This window comes from Cavia porcellus, unplaced genomic scaffold (assembly GCF_034190915.1).
Source record: "Cavia porcellus strain 051 isolate PalLab524CR breed Dunkin Hartley unplaced genomic scaffold, mCavPor4.1 scaffold_50, whole genome shotgun sequence".
NCBI classification, from domain to species: domain Eukaryota; kingdom Metazoa; phylum Chordata; class Mammalia; order Rodentia; family Caviidae; genus Cavia; species Cavia porcellus.
The window spans coordinates 3,199,958-3,215,987 of record NW_026947533.1 but is presented as its reverse complement, the minus strand read 5'-3'; the positions used below and the strand labels follow the sequence as shown (position 1 = coordinate 3,215,987).

General features: G+C 38.7%; 1 protein-coding gene across 2 annotated transcripts; it reads left to right on the top strand.

Annotated features, from left to right (window-relative positions):
* The first annotated feature begins 6,075 nt into the window (after positions 1-6,075).
* LOC134475015 (zinc finger protein 345-like) lies at positions 6,076-15,775 on the top strand. Of its 2 annotated transcripts, XM_063244382.1 has the most exons (3): positions 6,076-6,222; positions 6,416-6,476; positions 7,970-15,775. In XM_063244382.1, exons 1-3 carry the CDS (start codon positions 6,189-6,191, stop codon positions 9,822-9,824), a joined length of 1,950 nt encoding a protein of 649 aa, XP_063100452.1. In that variant the 5' UTR covers positions 6,076-6,188; the 3' UTR covers positions 9,825-15,775. The 2 variants fall into 2 exon arrangements, 1 of the variants encoding a protein (XP_063100452.1); XR_010046009.1 differs by lacking the exon at positions 6,416-6,476 and having other exon boundaries at positions 6,137-6,222; positions 7,970-8,103.
* Positions 15,776-16,030: the final 255 nt, after the last annotated feature.

Genomic DNA, 16,030 nt, shown 5'->3' with positions numbered 1-16,030 from the left:
TGCTCAACAAAGAAGCAGAATATAGTTGTCATCCAAAAATTATTATAAGATTCTAGTTAAGTGATTTCCAACACGATCTTTTTGTGATTCTATCTTTTAAAACATCTCTAACTTTCCTGTTCTGAGCCTCTTGTTTAGATCCTGAAATGGGGGTGTGGGTTCTGTATGCAAGTGGTGCTGAGACCAGCTAATGAAATTCCACATTTCTCAATTGGGTTGCTTGGCTTCCTATATTATTGTTCACAAAATCACCTCAAGCTGCAGAAACCTTACTGACACAAGCAAACCTCAGGATTAAATGACAGTGCCCCTGAAAGGAAAGAATAGTAATGAAAAGGAGAAGAGAAAAAAGACAAACACCGTGTGCTATAATGCACATCTCTTTTCCCAGCAATGAACAAGCTGAAATAGGAGAATGGTCATGTATTCAAAGACAGCCTAACCTACATAATGAGTGCAAGGCTGCCCAGAACTCCAAAGTGAGACTACGTCTTTAAATCAAAAAACTAAAATGAAAAAATAAAACAACCAAGTAAACAGAAAGACTATTAAAAACAAATAGTAGTAGAGCTGAGTGAAATTTAAGTTATGTAAAATGGGAATTATTGAATGATGTTGCAGAGGAAAGAAGTCCATGTAGAGGCATCCAGGAGGCAGGGACTAACACAGGCTTAGGAATGGCACCTATTGTGCTACAGCACAACAGTGACCTCCTTCCTCCAATACATTTGCAGTTCACTAGACTGAGGACTTCTAAAAGCTCATGGAAATGTTAAACTCAGGGCAAACAAGCAGCTTGAAATTCTGGCTTTGGAACAATGTCATTAGCACACATTTCTTATTTAAATTGAGAAAAGAGAAATATAATCCTGCCCCATATGATATCAAATACAGCAAGTTTAATGTCTCACAACATTGAAAATCATGTAGTGAGAAGGTTTAAAATGTGTTAGATTACTGATGTTATTGAGGAGATAAATTGGCATAATAGAGAAGCAGAATATAAGAAATGTAAAAGTGGTCCTTTACTTAAAGAATGTGGAGAGGAGCCCACAGCCACCAAGACTATGAGGCTATGCAGGGCCTCATGGCCACGATGATTCAACTTAAACTTCAGCTTTTTCTTTTTTTCTGACTGACTAGGGGGATATGGGGTATATGTGACTTTTGACTGCATGTGGTGCTTGGAAGGTACATTTATGTCATGCCAGGAGCTGATAGGAATTTTTTTAGGACCGTGGGAAAGAAATAGGAAGTTGTAATCAGGGAGAAAAGAGGAAGTGACCATATGAGTAAGCATCCCTGATTTCACCTTCTTCCACCTTGAACTACCACCATGAGGTCCTGTAATTGTTTCTGAGGGCAAAACCCTTTCAAGTACATCCTTTGATTTGAATGAAGAAATCAAAACAAAGAATTTTTGCTATCTGCCTTCCTCCACGGCTGGTGGTAAACCATTCATAAGAAATTTTGAGTCATCTCCTTAACGCATTTTAGATTATAACCAAAATTACAGATCAGTTCACTTTCAGAAAAAGAAGCAGCACTTAAATGCAGGGATAAAGGCCTTCAATGCAAGTATAACTGGCAAGGTGAGATCAACATTGTGTGATACAAACTTCAACTGATTTCTCTGACTTCAAGAAAGAGAAATGTTTATATCGATATTGCTGTAGCAGAATGAATCTCCTGGTCTACTATGTTTGATATGAGGTTTTTTTTTTTTCTGTAAAGTCAAAGAATGAATTTTAGGAACAACAGAGATTAAGAGAAGAATGTACTTATTGAGAGAAATAAAGCTGCCTGAGATAGAGAGAGATGGAGTCCTGAGCAGGTTGCCAAACATTGTCCTTTCTAGGGAACTTTATACAGTAAAATCATGTGGTGAAATGAGTTTAGGGTTGGTAAACTAGGAACTCACAATGCAAATGGGCATAAGATGAGAAAGAGCTATGGTACCCAATAGGATTATTAAGTTCAGGTAAAGCTGATTAAATTGGGAACAAAGGGGGAAGGGAGTCACATAGAAAGCAGGCATTCTTAGGCAGTTGTGACTCTTCCCTTAGGAGTTTGGGAGGGTGACTTCTGAGTTCCTCAGGATGATAGGAACTATTTAGAATGTCAGTCTTTAGGATAAGGATACATTTCTTTGAATGGTGACTCCTGACTTCCTCAGAGTGCTAGGGAACTATTTAGAATATCTATCCTTAGGCTATGGATGAATTTGCTTATCATTGTCTTGAGCCTTGGCCAATAGCATGAGGTGTCAGTCTTCTCCATAGTTGCAAGGTATCTGGTCTCTTGCATGGGCTCCTTGGAGGACCTAGCCCTGGCTCATGCCAAGAGTATTTAAGTAACTCAGGTGCCTGTAACAGTACTGTTTGGAAAATTGATTAGAGATGTCTTGTGCTCTGGGTGAATGATCTGGGGATGACAATGTGCAAAGTATATACCACTGTTGCCCCCTGATTGACATGTTTTGAAATTCAATTTTAGTTGATGTGCGCTTTTTTCCTTGAAATAAAATGGATTTGAAAATTAAAAGCCTGAGGTAAAGCTCTTCAGTACAAACACTGTTCTGTCAAGCTGGGTTCACCACTGTAGAAGAATGACAGCTCCAGAAGTCTCTGCACTACAGTCTATCATTTGGGATCCTCACTTGCAGGAAGGGGTTCCTTTCCCTGGTTATTCTTGACTCAGAAGGAAGGCAGTATAGCAGGAGTCAAGCAGTGATGAAGGGGCAGGCTATATGAACTGTCCAATCAGGTGGGCCATTGCTGGCTGTGACTTCTGTCTCTTCTGGTGTCTCAGCATGATTTATCTGTTCTGAGTAAAATAGTGGTAGCAAAACACGTGCTGGATCTCATTCAGTACATTCAATATCCTGTGGCCTGATTAGCAAAGAACCTGAGAGATCCTGGAACCATGGAATAGTGAGGTTGTGGATGGGAGCCCAGAAATAGGGTGGATTGGGTGAAACCAGTTACAAGTATTTAGGAGTAGTTCCGGTGTCTGGAGCCCCAGGTATTTAGTTAGCTTCAGCTCCTGAGGTCCTCCAGCATTGCCCATGGGTCATTCTCTGTCTCTTTTGCCTCTTGCTGTTGGCAAGGATGATTTGGGTGTCCTCAGAACCCTGGCTTCACTATGACAGCAGCAGACTCAAGTATCATCTTTGAAATTCATTCCTAGCCTGGTAACTCCAGCATCTTAGGCATTGGAAGGAACTTGGGAAGACCCTGAATATGATGATTTGTAGCGTGTAGAGCAGTAATGAGCTAGGTCTCTGCTCTTTTTCCTCAGAGTAGCAGATCTGGAATGTCTGGAGTTTATTAATGTATGTAATGCAGGGCCTCGTAGCCACAATGGCTCAACTTAAACTTGGCTTTTTTGTATTTATAGTGATCTCCTTAAATTACAATATGTTCTCATATTTCCATCCTCAGGACAGGTAGTGGCAAAGGTCCTGAGAATTCAGGGATTTGTAGTAGTGTGCCTCAGTGGAGAAAGGCTTCCCAAACACCTGGTGAACTCCTGTGTATTATACAGATCAGTGCAAAACAATTTCTGAACATACTTAATAATTTAGGTGGCACTCCCGCTCACAGTCTAGGTTTGTAGAGTTTTGAAGTCTGAGAAAAATGAAGCAAATATGAAAGTGTTATCTAGGACAGGGTAAATATTTGTGAAGGACAAATTCCAGAAAGTTCTACCTGTTAAATTCTCATCGAAAAATGCCAAAATTTAGGCATTTGCATGGACATATACATGTGATATCCTTCTGAATGGAAAGAGGTGTCATCTCTGAATTAAGAGCTGATTTAGTAGCTTGGTTGTTCATAGAGTGTTTAAATATGGAAATTCTCTACAATGGACCTATCTAAGTGGTGTAAAGGAGAAGCCCTAAATAGAAATTTTGTTAGGCATGAAGGATTTTCTGCTTAGGATGGATCAGAGGAGTATGGAAAGGATGTGGAAGTGACTGAGAGGATGCAGGAAGCAAATAGCAGGACATACAACAGAGAGGGTCTTCACTGAAAGTCAGGTAGTTCTTAGAGTAAGTGTGAAGTAAAGTTGGGTTCTGATTGCTTCATTGAGGTGATCAACACCAGCTCTGGCAACAATCAGTATTCCACATCCCTGTCAACCCATTATTTTTGTGTTCTGTACTTGAGATCTAATTTTGATTATCTCTAATTATGCCCAGTGTCATGAAAGTGAAATTTGAATTTTTTTTGTACCAAGGATCAAACTCATGACCTATGCTTTCCTGGCAGGCATTCATGCTACAGAATTAAATACCCAACTATGAAAGTGTTTTCTGTGTAGTGTGGAAGATATCCATATTGTTTCTCAGAAAGTGTTGAGTATTGTTGAATTTTTCTGTATTGTACGCCTATAATGTTTTAAAACAAACCAAAGATGTTTTATGCAGTCTCTTTTTAAGTTTCACTTTGTTTGTTCGGTATCTCAGTCAGGGATTGTCTACTTTAGATGGCTCTGTAACTTAGGATAGCCCCAAATTCAAGGAAGAACTCCTTCACCAGCCTCCCAGGATATATTTCTTATATTTGAATTGAAAGTGATCACTTGGTGACAGTGAGGTATAATTTACAGCTTGGGCCTGGTTTATTTTTATATACGTATTTTTAAAAATACAGCTGTTTTCCACTATAACACTTGTTATTATTATTTATGTACCATATTTGATGTTATTTATGTTTTGTTCTATGAAACCAAATTAATGTTTCAAAATGCTGCTTAAGTATATTAAGAACAAAGTACTCATTGGCCTAAATGAGATTTGAAGAGACATCCTCTGTAGTCTATCAAAGTGATTGATGAGATTTTTTATTTAATTTTAAAATTGGTAAAATACAACAGAGCAAGGCAGCATAAGGCCAACTAAGATCACACAGTGAAATTGGTACACAACTTCACAACAGGTTACTGGGATAACAGTAATAGGTATCACAGTATATTTTTTATCTTTGTAATAGTTTTTCTTTAATCACATATATTAAAATGAGATGAAATACAGAACATTATAGAACTTATCAAAACAGAATATTGAATAGAGCAGTACCATTAATCAGAATAGACTGAAACAATAATAAAAACATTTTCCTTAAAAGTAATAGTAGAAGGAAGTCCCCTTATTTGCTATGGTCAAATTGCCAAGAGATGCTCAGATTTCCAGTTCCCATTTGCTAATATGGGGTGACAGGAGAAGAGGGGTAGGGAAGTGGGATGTTTGATTCTAGGTGGTGCATCAGTATGTCACTATTGCTTACTAGGGAGACAGGCTCTTGTTTGGTTTCACAGCATCCTAAGTTTCAACATAGCATGGATCTCAGGAGCTGCTGCTGGTTATCCCCCTGGAAGGGCTGCAGTCTGACAGACTGCCACCACTTACCAGGGAGAAGTGGTGCTTGACTGGCTTCCCAGTGTCCTAAATTCCAGGTTGGCATGGATCTCAGGAGCTGCTGCTGGTTTTCCCCCTGGAAGGGCTGAAATTTGCCAAACCACCACTGCTGACCGGGGAGGGGAGGTGCTTGCTTGACTTTCCAGTCAATTGATGGGATATTTATCTGCCTCTGTGCTTTGTGGTTGCTGGTCCTGCAGGCTTCTCACTGTGAGCTCTGCTTTAGAGACAGTGCAAGGGGAATCTTGCCAAGATTCAGCACAAGAATCAGTGCTCCTATTTGGCTGTTACATTAGCAGTGAGTTGCAATCTAGCATCAAATTTGCTGTCTTCAAAAATGTGTATATACACAAAATTAATGACCAAGACATGTATTAAAATTGGAAGAAATCAGTCTTCATTCAGCTGTTTTGTTTGGTTGTATTTGTTTAGTTTAGTTTTGTTTTATTGAGACAAGCTTTCTGTATGTATATCAGGTGGATTTGAACACCCTATGGAGCCTAGACTTGCCCTGACCACACTGATGCCATCCTGTCTCAGCCTTTTGAGTGCTGGGATTATAGATATGCACCACCACACTTTGCTTTTGATTCAGATTTCTAGGAGAAAATTTAAGATATCCCAAATCTGGGGTCTCAACCTTCCATTGAGAAATATATGTATGATCCTTTAGGAGGTGGTGACCTTTGAGGATGTGGTCGTGAACTTCAGCAATGAGGAGTGGACTTTGCTGAGTCCATCCCAAAAGAAGCTCTACAGAGATGTGATGGGCGAAACCTTTAGGAACATGACTCTGATAGGTAAGGATAAAATCTTTTTGCCCCTCATGCTGTCAGAATATTGTTTCTTGCTCATTAGTGCTGTTTCATGAAAAAGAATATGAAAATATTTTTTAAAATATCTCAGACACATTATATCATAACTCTAAACAAAACCTATTAATTTGTATGTATTACTCTAAAGAGTCCTGGTATTTCTGTGTCTACAATGCAGGAGGACTCTGGGATATCCAGGAAGCTGAAAAAGAAGGCAAAATTTACTGGAGCTACTTAAGGTAATTCGCACTCACAAGGAGAGGAATGTTCCTCAGTAATTAGTGAGTAGCAGAAAAATGACAACCAAAGAAAGAGACACCATTCAATTTAATGTCAGTAATATTCTCTGAAGATGTATAAGCTAGTGTATATATGAGCGAATTAAATCATGAAAATGTATGACATTGCATATAGATGAATACAAAAAGGATACACTTTGAGTTGCCTTCAGTTTTTCTACCCATGTCTACAGGTGAATATAACACATTCATTATCTAACAATTGCTAAGATTGCAATAGAATTTGAAATAAAACTGAGTGCTCATGTTTCCAAGACATTCTCTAGAGAATCAGCCATTCTGATTAATATTCTTAGTAAGCTGGTGGAATGTTAGTGCACTCATTTTGAATATCAGTATACAGTTGTCTCTAGAAATTGATCCCCTCACACTTGTCCTGGATATTTTTAAAATCTCAAATCTGCATAAAATACTGATACATGCTTACTCATATACAAAGCAGATTAAGTTATAACAGATCAGGCCTTGAAGCTTATCTATCTATCACTGGATTTGTGGAGAAGGAATATGTTAATAGATTCTCTGTGATTGTGCATTTCTGTAAACCCAGCACACTAGGAATCAGATTTTGCAGAATGGCAAATTCAAGTTCAAACTTCACAGCTTAATGATCAGCGAAAATATCTTAAAATAGATTTTTAAAAAGCTACAGATTTTATGCTAATACCTGTTGTTCATTCCCAGCCCAGAAAAGAAAATATGTGTTATATAATGTCAAAAAATAAATAATATAATGTCATTTGCCATAAGAAATAGATGGGTCTTTCACCCATCAATTCAGTGAAATAGCTCAGTTATAAAACATAAAAGGTCACAGGGTTTCTTTTAGATGAGACACCAAAATATAAATTGTGGAATGTAATGAAAGAAAGTTGATAGAGAAAAGTAAGACTGACAATATGGAAAAGGGAACTACAGGTTAAGGACAGAAGGGAGATTGGAATGGGGAAACATATCAGAATAATCTGTATGTGATACACATATGTGCCCATGCCCAAAGTGAAGCTAAAGATTCTGCATTTCAAAGTACCAAATTTTAAGATTTCTAAATGTATGCCAGTCTTTTGGGAATGGTTGTTTTCAACATATCTTACAAGGCCATTCTGTTGCTTCATGGTCAGAATTTCTTAGCAGGCATTAAAAACAGAACTTGACATTAATGCAGTCATTAAACAGAGACCCATTTCACTGTGAATTTTTCTTTTTTAAATTTATATAAGGAAAGATTAAACAAAACAAAATAAGTAGAGATAATGCTAATTTCAAAGTGAAAATAAACAGTAAGAAATCGCAAGATGATGATTACATATGGTGCTCATGGAAATAGATATGAAATACAAAAGTGAAACATATGAAGTGGGGATTCAAACAGCGAGACTGCAGAAACTTAGTAATATGGTTATAAATCTTATATGTGATTTTTTTCTTTACAGAAATGACAAGCTAGGGAAATCCTATGGACATACATCTGGAGATGTATGGAATCAGTGTAAAGAAGTCTTCCTTGGTACTGAAGAAGGTAATGTGAATGTGAAAGAAACAGAAACACATGACAATGTTCAGATCCATGAAAAATATTGCAGTGGAGGGAAACCCTATGTATGCAAGCAATGCGGGAAAGGTTTTACCACACTTGGAATTTGTAAGAAACATGAAAGAATTCACAGAGGAGAAAGACCCTACATATGTAATCAATGTGGGAAAGCTTTTACAACACGTACATATTGTCAAGTACATGAAAGACTTCACTCTGGAGAAAAACGTTATGAATGTGAGCACTGTGAGAAAGCTTTCAGCACACACACTTATTGTGTAATCCATGAAAAACTTCACACTGGGCAGAAATCGCATATATGTAAGAAATGTAGGAAAGCTTTTAGCAGTAAAATTCATTTTCAAATACATGAAAATGTTCACAATGCAGAGAAACCCTATGTGTGTAAGCAATGTGGAAAAGGTTTCACCCAACTTGGACGTTGTAAGGAACATGAAAGAATTCACACGGGAGAGAAACCATATGTATGTAAGCAATGTGGGAAACCTTTTACCACACATGGATATTGTAAGAAACATGAAAGAATTCACACTGGAGAGAAACCATATGTTTGTAAGCAATGTGGGAAAGCTTTTAACACATGGGGAGACTGTAAGAGACATGAAAGAATTCACACTGGAGAGAAACCATATGTATGTAAGCAATGTGGGAAAGCTTTTAACAGACGGGGAGTTTGTAAGAGACATGAAAGAATTCACACTGGAGAGAAACCATATGTTTGTAAGCAATGTGGGAAAGCTTTTAACACATGGGGAGACTGTAAGAAACATGAAAGAATTCACAGTGGAGAGAAACCATATGCATGTAAGCAATGTGGGAAAGCTTTAAAAACACAGGGAGATTGTAAGCAGCATGAAAGAATTCACACTGGAGAGAAACCATATGTATGTAAGCAATGTGGCAAAGCTTTTAACACACGTGCAAACTGTAAGGGTCATGAAAGAATTCACACTGGAGAGAAACCATATGTTTGTAAGGAATGTGGGAAAGCTTTTAACAGACGGGGAGTTTGTAAGAGACATGAAAGAATTCACACTGGAGAGAAACCATATGTTTGTAAGGAATGTGGGAAAGCTTTTAACAGACGGGGAGTTTGTAAGAGACATGAAAGAATTCACACTGGAGAGAAACCATATGTATGTAAGCAATGTGGAAAAGCTTTTAGCACACGGGGAGATTGTAAGATACATGAAATCATTCACACTGGAGAGAAACCATATGTATGTAAGCAATGTGGGAAAGCTTTTAACAGACGGGGAGTTTGTAAGAGACATGAAAGAATTCACACTGGAGAGAAACCATATGTTTGTAAGCAATGTGGCAAAGCTTTTAAAACACGTGCAAACTGTAAGGGTCATGAAAGAATTCACACTGGAGAGAAACCCTATGTATGTCAGCAATGTGGAAAAGGATTCACTAGTTCTGGACATTGTAAGCAACATGAACGCATTCACACTGGAGAGAAACCATATGTATGTAAGCAATGTGGGAAAGCTTTTACCAAACATGGATATTGTAAGAAACATGAAAGAATTCACACTGGAGAGAAACCATATGTATGTAAGCAATGTGGGAAAGCTTTTAGCACATGGGGAAATTGTAAGAAACATGAAAGAATTCACACTGGAGAGAAACCCTATGTATGTAAGCAATGTGGGAAAGCTTTTAGCACATGGGGAGGTTGTAAGAAACATGAAAGAATTCACACTGGAGACAAACTCTTACGCATGTAAATAATGTGGGAAAGCTTTTAAAATGCAGTGTAACATAAGAGACTAGACTAATATCACTCTGAACAGTGAATAATAGTATCCTGAGAAGGAGAAAGGTGAGGAATTGCCTAAAAATAGAAGGCAGAGGACATTGTTAAAAGTGTATCAGGATTTAAAATCTACAGTAGTCTTGTTGCTCTATTTAGTTTGGTTATATTTTGTTCTTGTCTGTCTACTCATATTAGATTTGAGGGCACACAGAGATAACCCAAAAATAGCAGGTTATACCATGGTAACTATCCTTAATTTCCTATTAACTAAAACTGAAACCCTATATTACTTACATTATCTTCTATGACTGATCTTCTTTGAAGCTGGTTTGTTTGAATGTTATTTGGCCTTGACTGATTTTATTCACTGTGGGTATGCTTGCTAGTATCAAGTTCAAGAGAAGAGGCAACTTCTCAGAAGATGACAAGATGTAAAAGATATCCATTAGTGGGCTGGGGATTTAACTCAGTGGCTTAAGCACCTGCCTGGCATGTGTGAGGTCATGAGCTGGATCTCCAGTGAACAGTCAATCAATCAATCAATAAATAAATAAATAAATAAAAGATATCCATTCCAGGTTTGATTATTTTTTAATTAAAGAGAACAAAGATAGGAAATGAAAAACAAAGCAGTAAAAGGGTACAAGTAATACAGAATTTCAAGAAAAAATTCAGTAAGAAATCACTAGTTAATAGGTTACATCTTGTCACCTTAGAAACAGTTGTCCAAATTATAAAATTAAAGCATATAAAGTGGACATTCATACAGTGAGATTGCAGAAAGTTCTGTTCAATGATCCAACAAAAGCTCAGTAATATGGTTTTCCATCCTACACACTCAAGCATGCAGTTATATCCCTTACACCACCTTCCTTTCCTGTTTATTACAATAACAATTACACTTTTTGAGTTTTTTTACTCCCACAGTTCTTATTACATTTTTTTGAAGAGAATAAATCCTAACATGACTAAATACAACAGAGTCAGTTAGAACAGAAGGGTGGGCATAGGACATGATGCAAAAATAGAGTATCAGATGATCAAAAATAGTTACCATTGTTCCTCTTGCTATTTTTAAAGAGAGTTGCCTATAATAGAATGGATCAAAACAGTACAGAACAAGACCAATAAAACCTACACTGGAGACCTTACAATATCTCAAAAGAAGATAATAGTGAAACTATAATGGTATCATAGTAAATCTTATTGCCTTCAAAGTGGTTGCCTATACCCTCAAACTTGATACTATCAAACACATAGAATATAGTAAAATCAGACAGAACAAGATGGGGAGAGCAATACTGGGGTTCAAATCAGGTTAATAGGAAAACAAATAGTTACTATAATATATGCCAATATTTTTAAATTTAGTTTTCCCTTAATTGAAATAAAAATAGTTTAATTTTTAAAAAAGGATGGAGATTGAGATAAAATAGGACATTGTAATAGAACAACACTTGTCAGAATGGAACAATTTAAGCATCATTGTATTTCACTCCCAGATAATCTAACATAATAGTAGTCACCATAGTGCCTCATTCCTTGAATTATTTGAGTATAACTTTGTATACTATAGCATCAAGCATATCAAGACAGTGTGAAGCCATTCAAGAGAATGAAAGAATTACAGGGTATTTAGAAACAGTTAACAGAAAACAAACAATGGTTTCTATATTATCTCCTTGCCTATAAAAATTTTTCTTTATACTATCACATATAGTAAAATATAGTAAGATACAACATGTTAAAACCAGTGGAAACAGATGGTTTGTGAGAGAGGGACCATTCTTACACCAGTGAGATTGAGCCCAGTATTGATCATGTTGGTTAATTTTGAATATGCTGGTGAGTTAACGTGGCAAACATAAAGCTGAACACATTTCTGTATGTTTGGTAGGAATATTAGCCAACAGAGTGTTTTCATTTATATTATTCTTAACACATTATTATCTGGCTTCATTCTCAGAATTATTTTGTCACATAAAAGAAGTTGGTGGTGGTTTTTCCTTCAACTTGATTGAAGAATTGAAAAACAATCAGTATTCTTTATTATATACTGGATAAAATTCACCAGTGCACGTACTGTATCCCAGCTTTGTTGTTGTTATTAAGCAGCTGTGATGTTTACCCATTGCCTGTGCTCCTTATTGCTCTGTTCATCAGACTATTTCCTTCTGATGCATGTGGTTTGGGGACATCAATGGACACCAGATATCCATTAAGGGTCACATCTCATTTTACTTACGGATGCTACCATTTATTTTGTATCTTCAAACTATCTCTATAATATATAATTGTGTGAGTAACTCCTTTCAGTTACTCACATTTAATACACATTCTTGCAGGATGTGGTTACGGCTGGAGGAAACTGGGCCTGGTGAGTGCCTGGTCTCTTATTTAAGGATTCATACCCTGACCTGCCTGCAGTGTCCCCATCTCCTGACCTGCTCCCTGTAAACATCTGTCCTGCTCCATAGCTATGGTGAGTCCACATGTGGCAGTTCAGATCTTCATCTGGGTGGAAAACATTCAGTCAGGTTGGGCTCTGTAACAGACTGACCTTCTCATACAGAGCTGCCCTGAGTGAGAGAGGGGGCCTCAGGCATGTAGGGAGAAGCTCTGGAAACATTCCAGCACTCTGCTGTCCAGAATGCAGTGTGTGATGCTTTCCTGAGAACTTACTCAAGGATGAGGTGGCCTTGACCTGGGCCTTTTTTATCCATGGTTCCTGCTAGGTGCCATTGTGTCCTGCACCTCTGCCTGGACCATCTCTCTGACTTTAGATCTCCACATGGATCTGAGCAGACACAGTCTTCCTCTACCAGGCTCTAACTCTATGCTGAGGCTTCAAGTGTAAAATCTGTGACCCTCAAGTTCATCTTATATAAATTTAACCTGGAAATTTCACTTCTAGGGGTCATTATAAAAATGACATTGACAGACACCATATTCTCTTCTTAATCAGTTAAGGTGTGGACTGTTAGAAACCATGAACTTACCACAGCACAGATGCTGAGTTAATTATAAATCACAGCCACTGAAAATGCTGAAAGAAGGCCATGTCCTAGGATATGTCCCTGATCTTTCCTGAGATGGAAGAGAGCTTGTGTTCTGGCTCTCTCTCCACCCAGCAGTGAAGAGACACAGGCCTGCACAGCAGGTGAGGACAGGAGAGAGGAGCTGGTCAATGGCAGACCTGTCATCTTGGGAGGGATGCCTTTGGGGTTTTTCCATTTTATTTTCCACTGCATTATTTATAGTGCTCCATTCAGTATTACTTCTGTTCAATTCACTTAAGAATAAATAGTTGGTATTTTCTTGAATAGGTAAGTGGAAATGGATGACTTAGTATTCTTTTATATGTAATGTAGGATATGCATATAGAAGAACATTCAAGCTTCACTTTATAGTTACATAAAATAAGGAGTCTTTTTATTCAGAAAGGCAACACATCATTCATGACTAACTTTTAAACCCCAAGATATGAAGCCATGCGAATCCCGCTGTGGTGTGTGTCCTGCCCTCCCTACCTGAGAAGTCACTGTGTTCATCTGTGTCTCGTAGAGGACACCCAGAATCTTCTTCAGAGTCTCTTTTTCCGGCAAGGAGGACTTGAATCTTCCTGTGCTCAGGCCAAGCAGGGAGTGTGCAGCATGCAGAGGAGCCCTGCACCTCCTGCCTTACACACATTTCCACCACCGCATCCATGCTGCAGCCCTGCAGGCCCAATAAGGCAGAGCTACCAGGGTGCAGCAAAGACTCTGCCACCTCAGCCCCAGGGGCCTCAACTCCTGGGTCCTGGCCTCAGCCTCCATCAGGCTCCACGCTCTGCCATGGATTGGACATTCTTAGTGGGCCAGACACACCATCAGTGCCTTGGTGCAAAGTCCATTTTCCACAGTGAGCCTTCCATTCTGCAAATTTTGATCCATTCCTTTCTAAATGAGGCTGAGGCATTGGAGACAAAACCCCACAAATTGACATTACTTTTTGTTTTGTTTTTTTTTTTCTTTTCCTTCTTCTCTTTCTTCTTCTTCTTCTTCTTCTTCTTCTTCTTCTTCTTCTTCTTCTTCTTCTTCTTCTTCTTCTTCTTTTCTTCTTCTTCTTCTTCTTCTTCTTCTTCTTCTTCTTCTTCTTCTTCTTCTTCTTCTTCTTCTTCTTCTTCTTTTTCTTCTTCTTCTTCCTCGTCCTCTTCCTCTTCCTCTTGCTCTTGCTCTTTGTCTTCATCTTTTTTCTTCTTCCAGGTTTCTTTGATGCTTTAAATAAGTATTTAGAGGTGCATTTTGCCAAAAAACTTTCCTTGTCTTTTCACACCCCAGTTAACTGAAATTTTTAAAGATTTCTGCTGTAGTTCACACCCTATGTGTTTGAACACTCAGAATCCATTCTGCAGCTTAGTAGAATGAGGGAAGCAAAGCAGAAAGTGAACTTGGGGATGTGACTGTGCCTTCTAAGACTCCAACTCATATCTTTTTACCTCAAAAATATGTGCTTCTGTAGCAGCTGAGTCTGGCACAGACAAAATGAGTTTCCTGCATGTATATCAGACAATCTCATTTCCTCACAAGCACATTGTATCAGGTTTCTTATGGCCAAACTTGAAGAATTATTTCCAGTACATGAGAGGCTGCCACTGGTCCTGAAATCATGATGGAACTTTTTGTAAACACGTAGTCTGATCTACACCTTGGGACAGAAGCTAAAAGAGGCAGAGATGGCTGGCACAGATAGAAGCACCTCAAAATTGTCAACCAACAGCAGCAGCAAGCAGGAACCAAGTTGCTGAGCTTTCACAATTGGGTGATGGAATCATGTGGTGGATTGTGCCCTGGGTTTACTGAGGCAACTCAGTACATCTAAGTTGCTGCTTCCATCCCCTTTCCTTCAGTGCAATACAAACAGAAAGTCATGCACATACATCATTTATTTGCAATTTTTCTGTTCCAGGAACAAAACCTGTATTCATGAGAGTCCACATCTCTGCCAAAGCAGACCCACCCACGGGCATTACCACAATGTCTTGTAAAGGATCACTTTATTTATACAAAACACAGAGCAATGCTCCCAGCCTTGATTTTTCCAGACTGGTGCATTTTCAGTCATTTCTTGAAGGGAAGCTAAACGATTTAGTTTGAGTAAACCAAGTGTGTTGCTGTGCTTCTGTGTGACATCCTTGCTGCCAGACCTGATGAAGGCAATGAGTGGGATCCGCTGGAGCTTTAGCTCCAGAGGGACATACTTAGCACAGCTGTGACAGGCAGTGCTGCCCCTCACCTGACTGGCCACCCAGGTTTTCAAATGCCCTTTCCCAGTGCTGTTACTGGCTTCGGGAGTCACTGGATTGCAGTGGAGATGCCCAGTGCACTGGTTGGCCCAGGGAAAACCTTGTTTTGGCATGAGTTGGTCATCGTTAGCCCTGCAGATCTGTTGCCCTGGGGCCAGGGCAAGGTTCCCCCAGCTGCAGTGAACAGCATCATCCAGACAACTCTCCTGTGCACACTCTACGCAGAGGCTAGGGAGGGTCCCAGTTCCTTCCTGCTTCAAAGAGTACTGTGAATCAAACTCTTGAAAATTTGTGCAGCATTCTGTGTGGGAGAAAACTCTATTCTTAGTCCCAGGGAAGGCTGTTTAGAGCTCTGATGGGAGCTGCAAGATAGGGCTGTGCTCTGCCCCTCATGTCCTTCCCATTGTTGTTCAGCACCTGCCTTAAAATATGTCACTGGATGGGGAAACAGCACATTTCAAAGATGTGTGCCTGCATGAATCAGGCTTAGGAGTCTCAGTGTTTTGTGTGCTTGTTGGCCATGTCTGGTAATTTACTTTGAGTTAGAAAAATTTGTCATTTCCCTCACAAAATGGACTCATGAGACCTCTTTAATACTTGTAATAAAAACCATCTATCTGACTAAGGTTGTAAAGAAAGGTTTCCTGTTGTGATTTTTGCATTATTGTTGTTTTTCAAATCCAATGAATCAGCCCTTTGTAGCTCCCTTTGTATCACTGAAATCATGGAAAACATTTTCCAACATGAAAAGATGAGTACATACACAATGGTCTCTACATTTTCCCTGCAGATTTTGTCTATCTGTGGTTTTCTCTTCTATCAAACAGCAATAGCATCCTGTCTCCTCCAGGATTGTTTGGCCAAACAGAATCTGATGCACTGATATGGAAAAC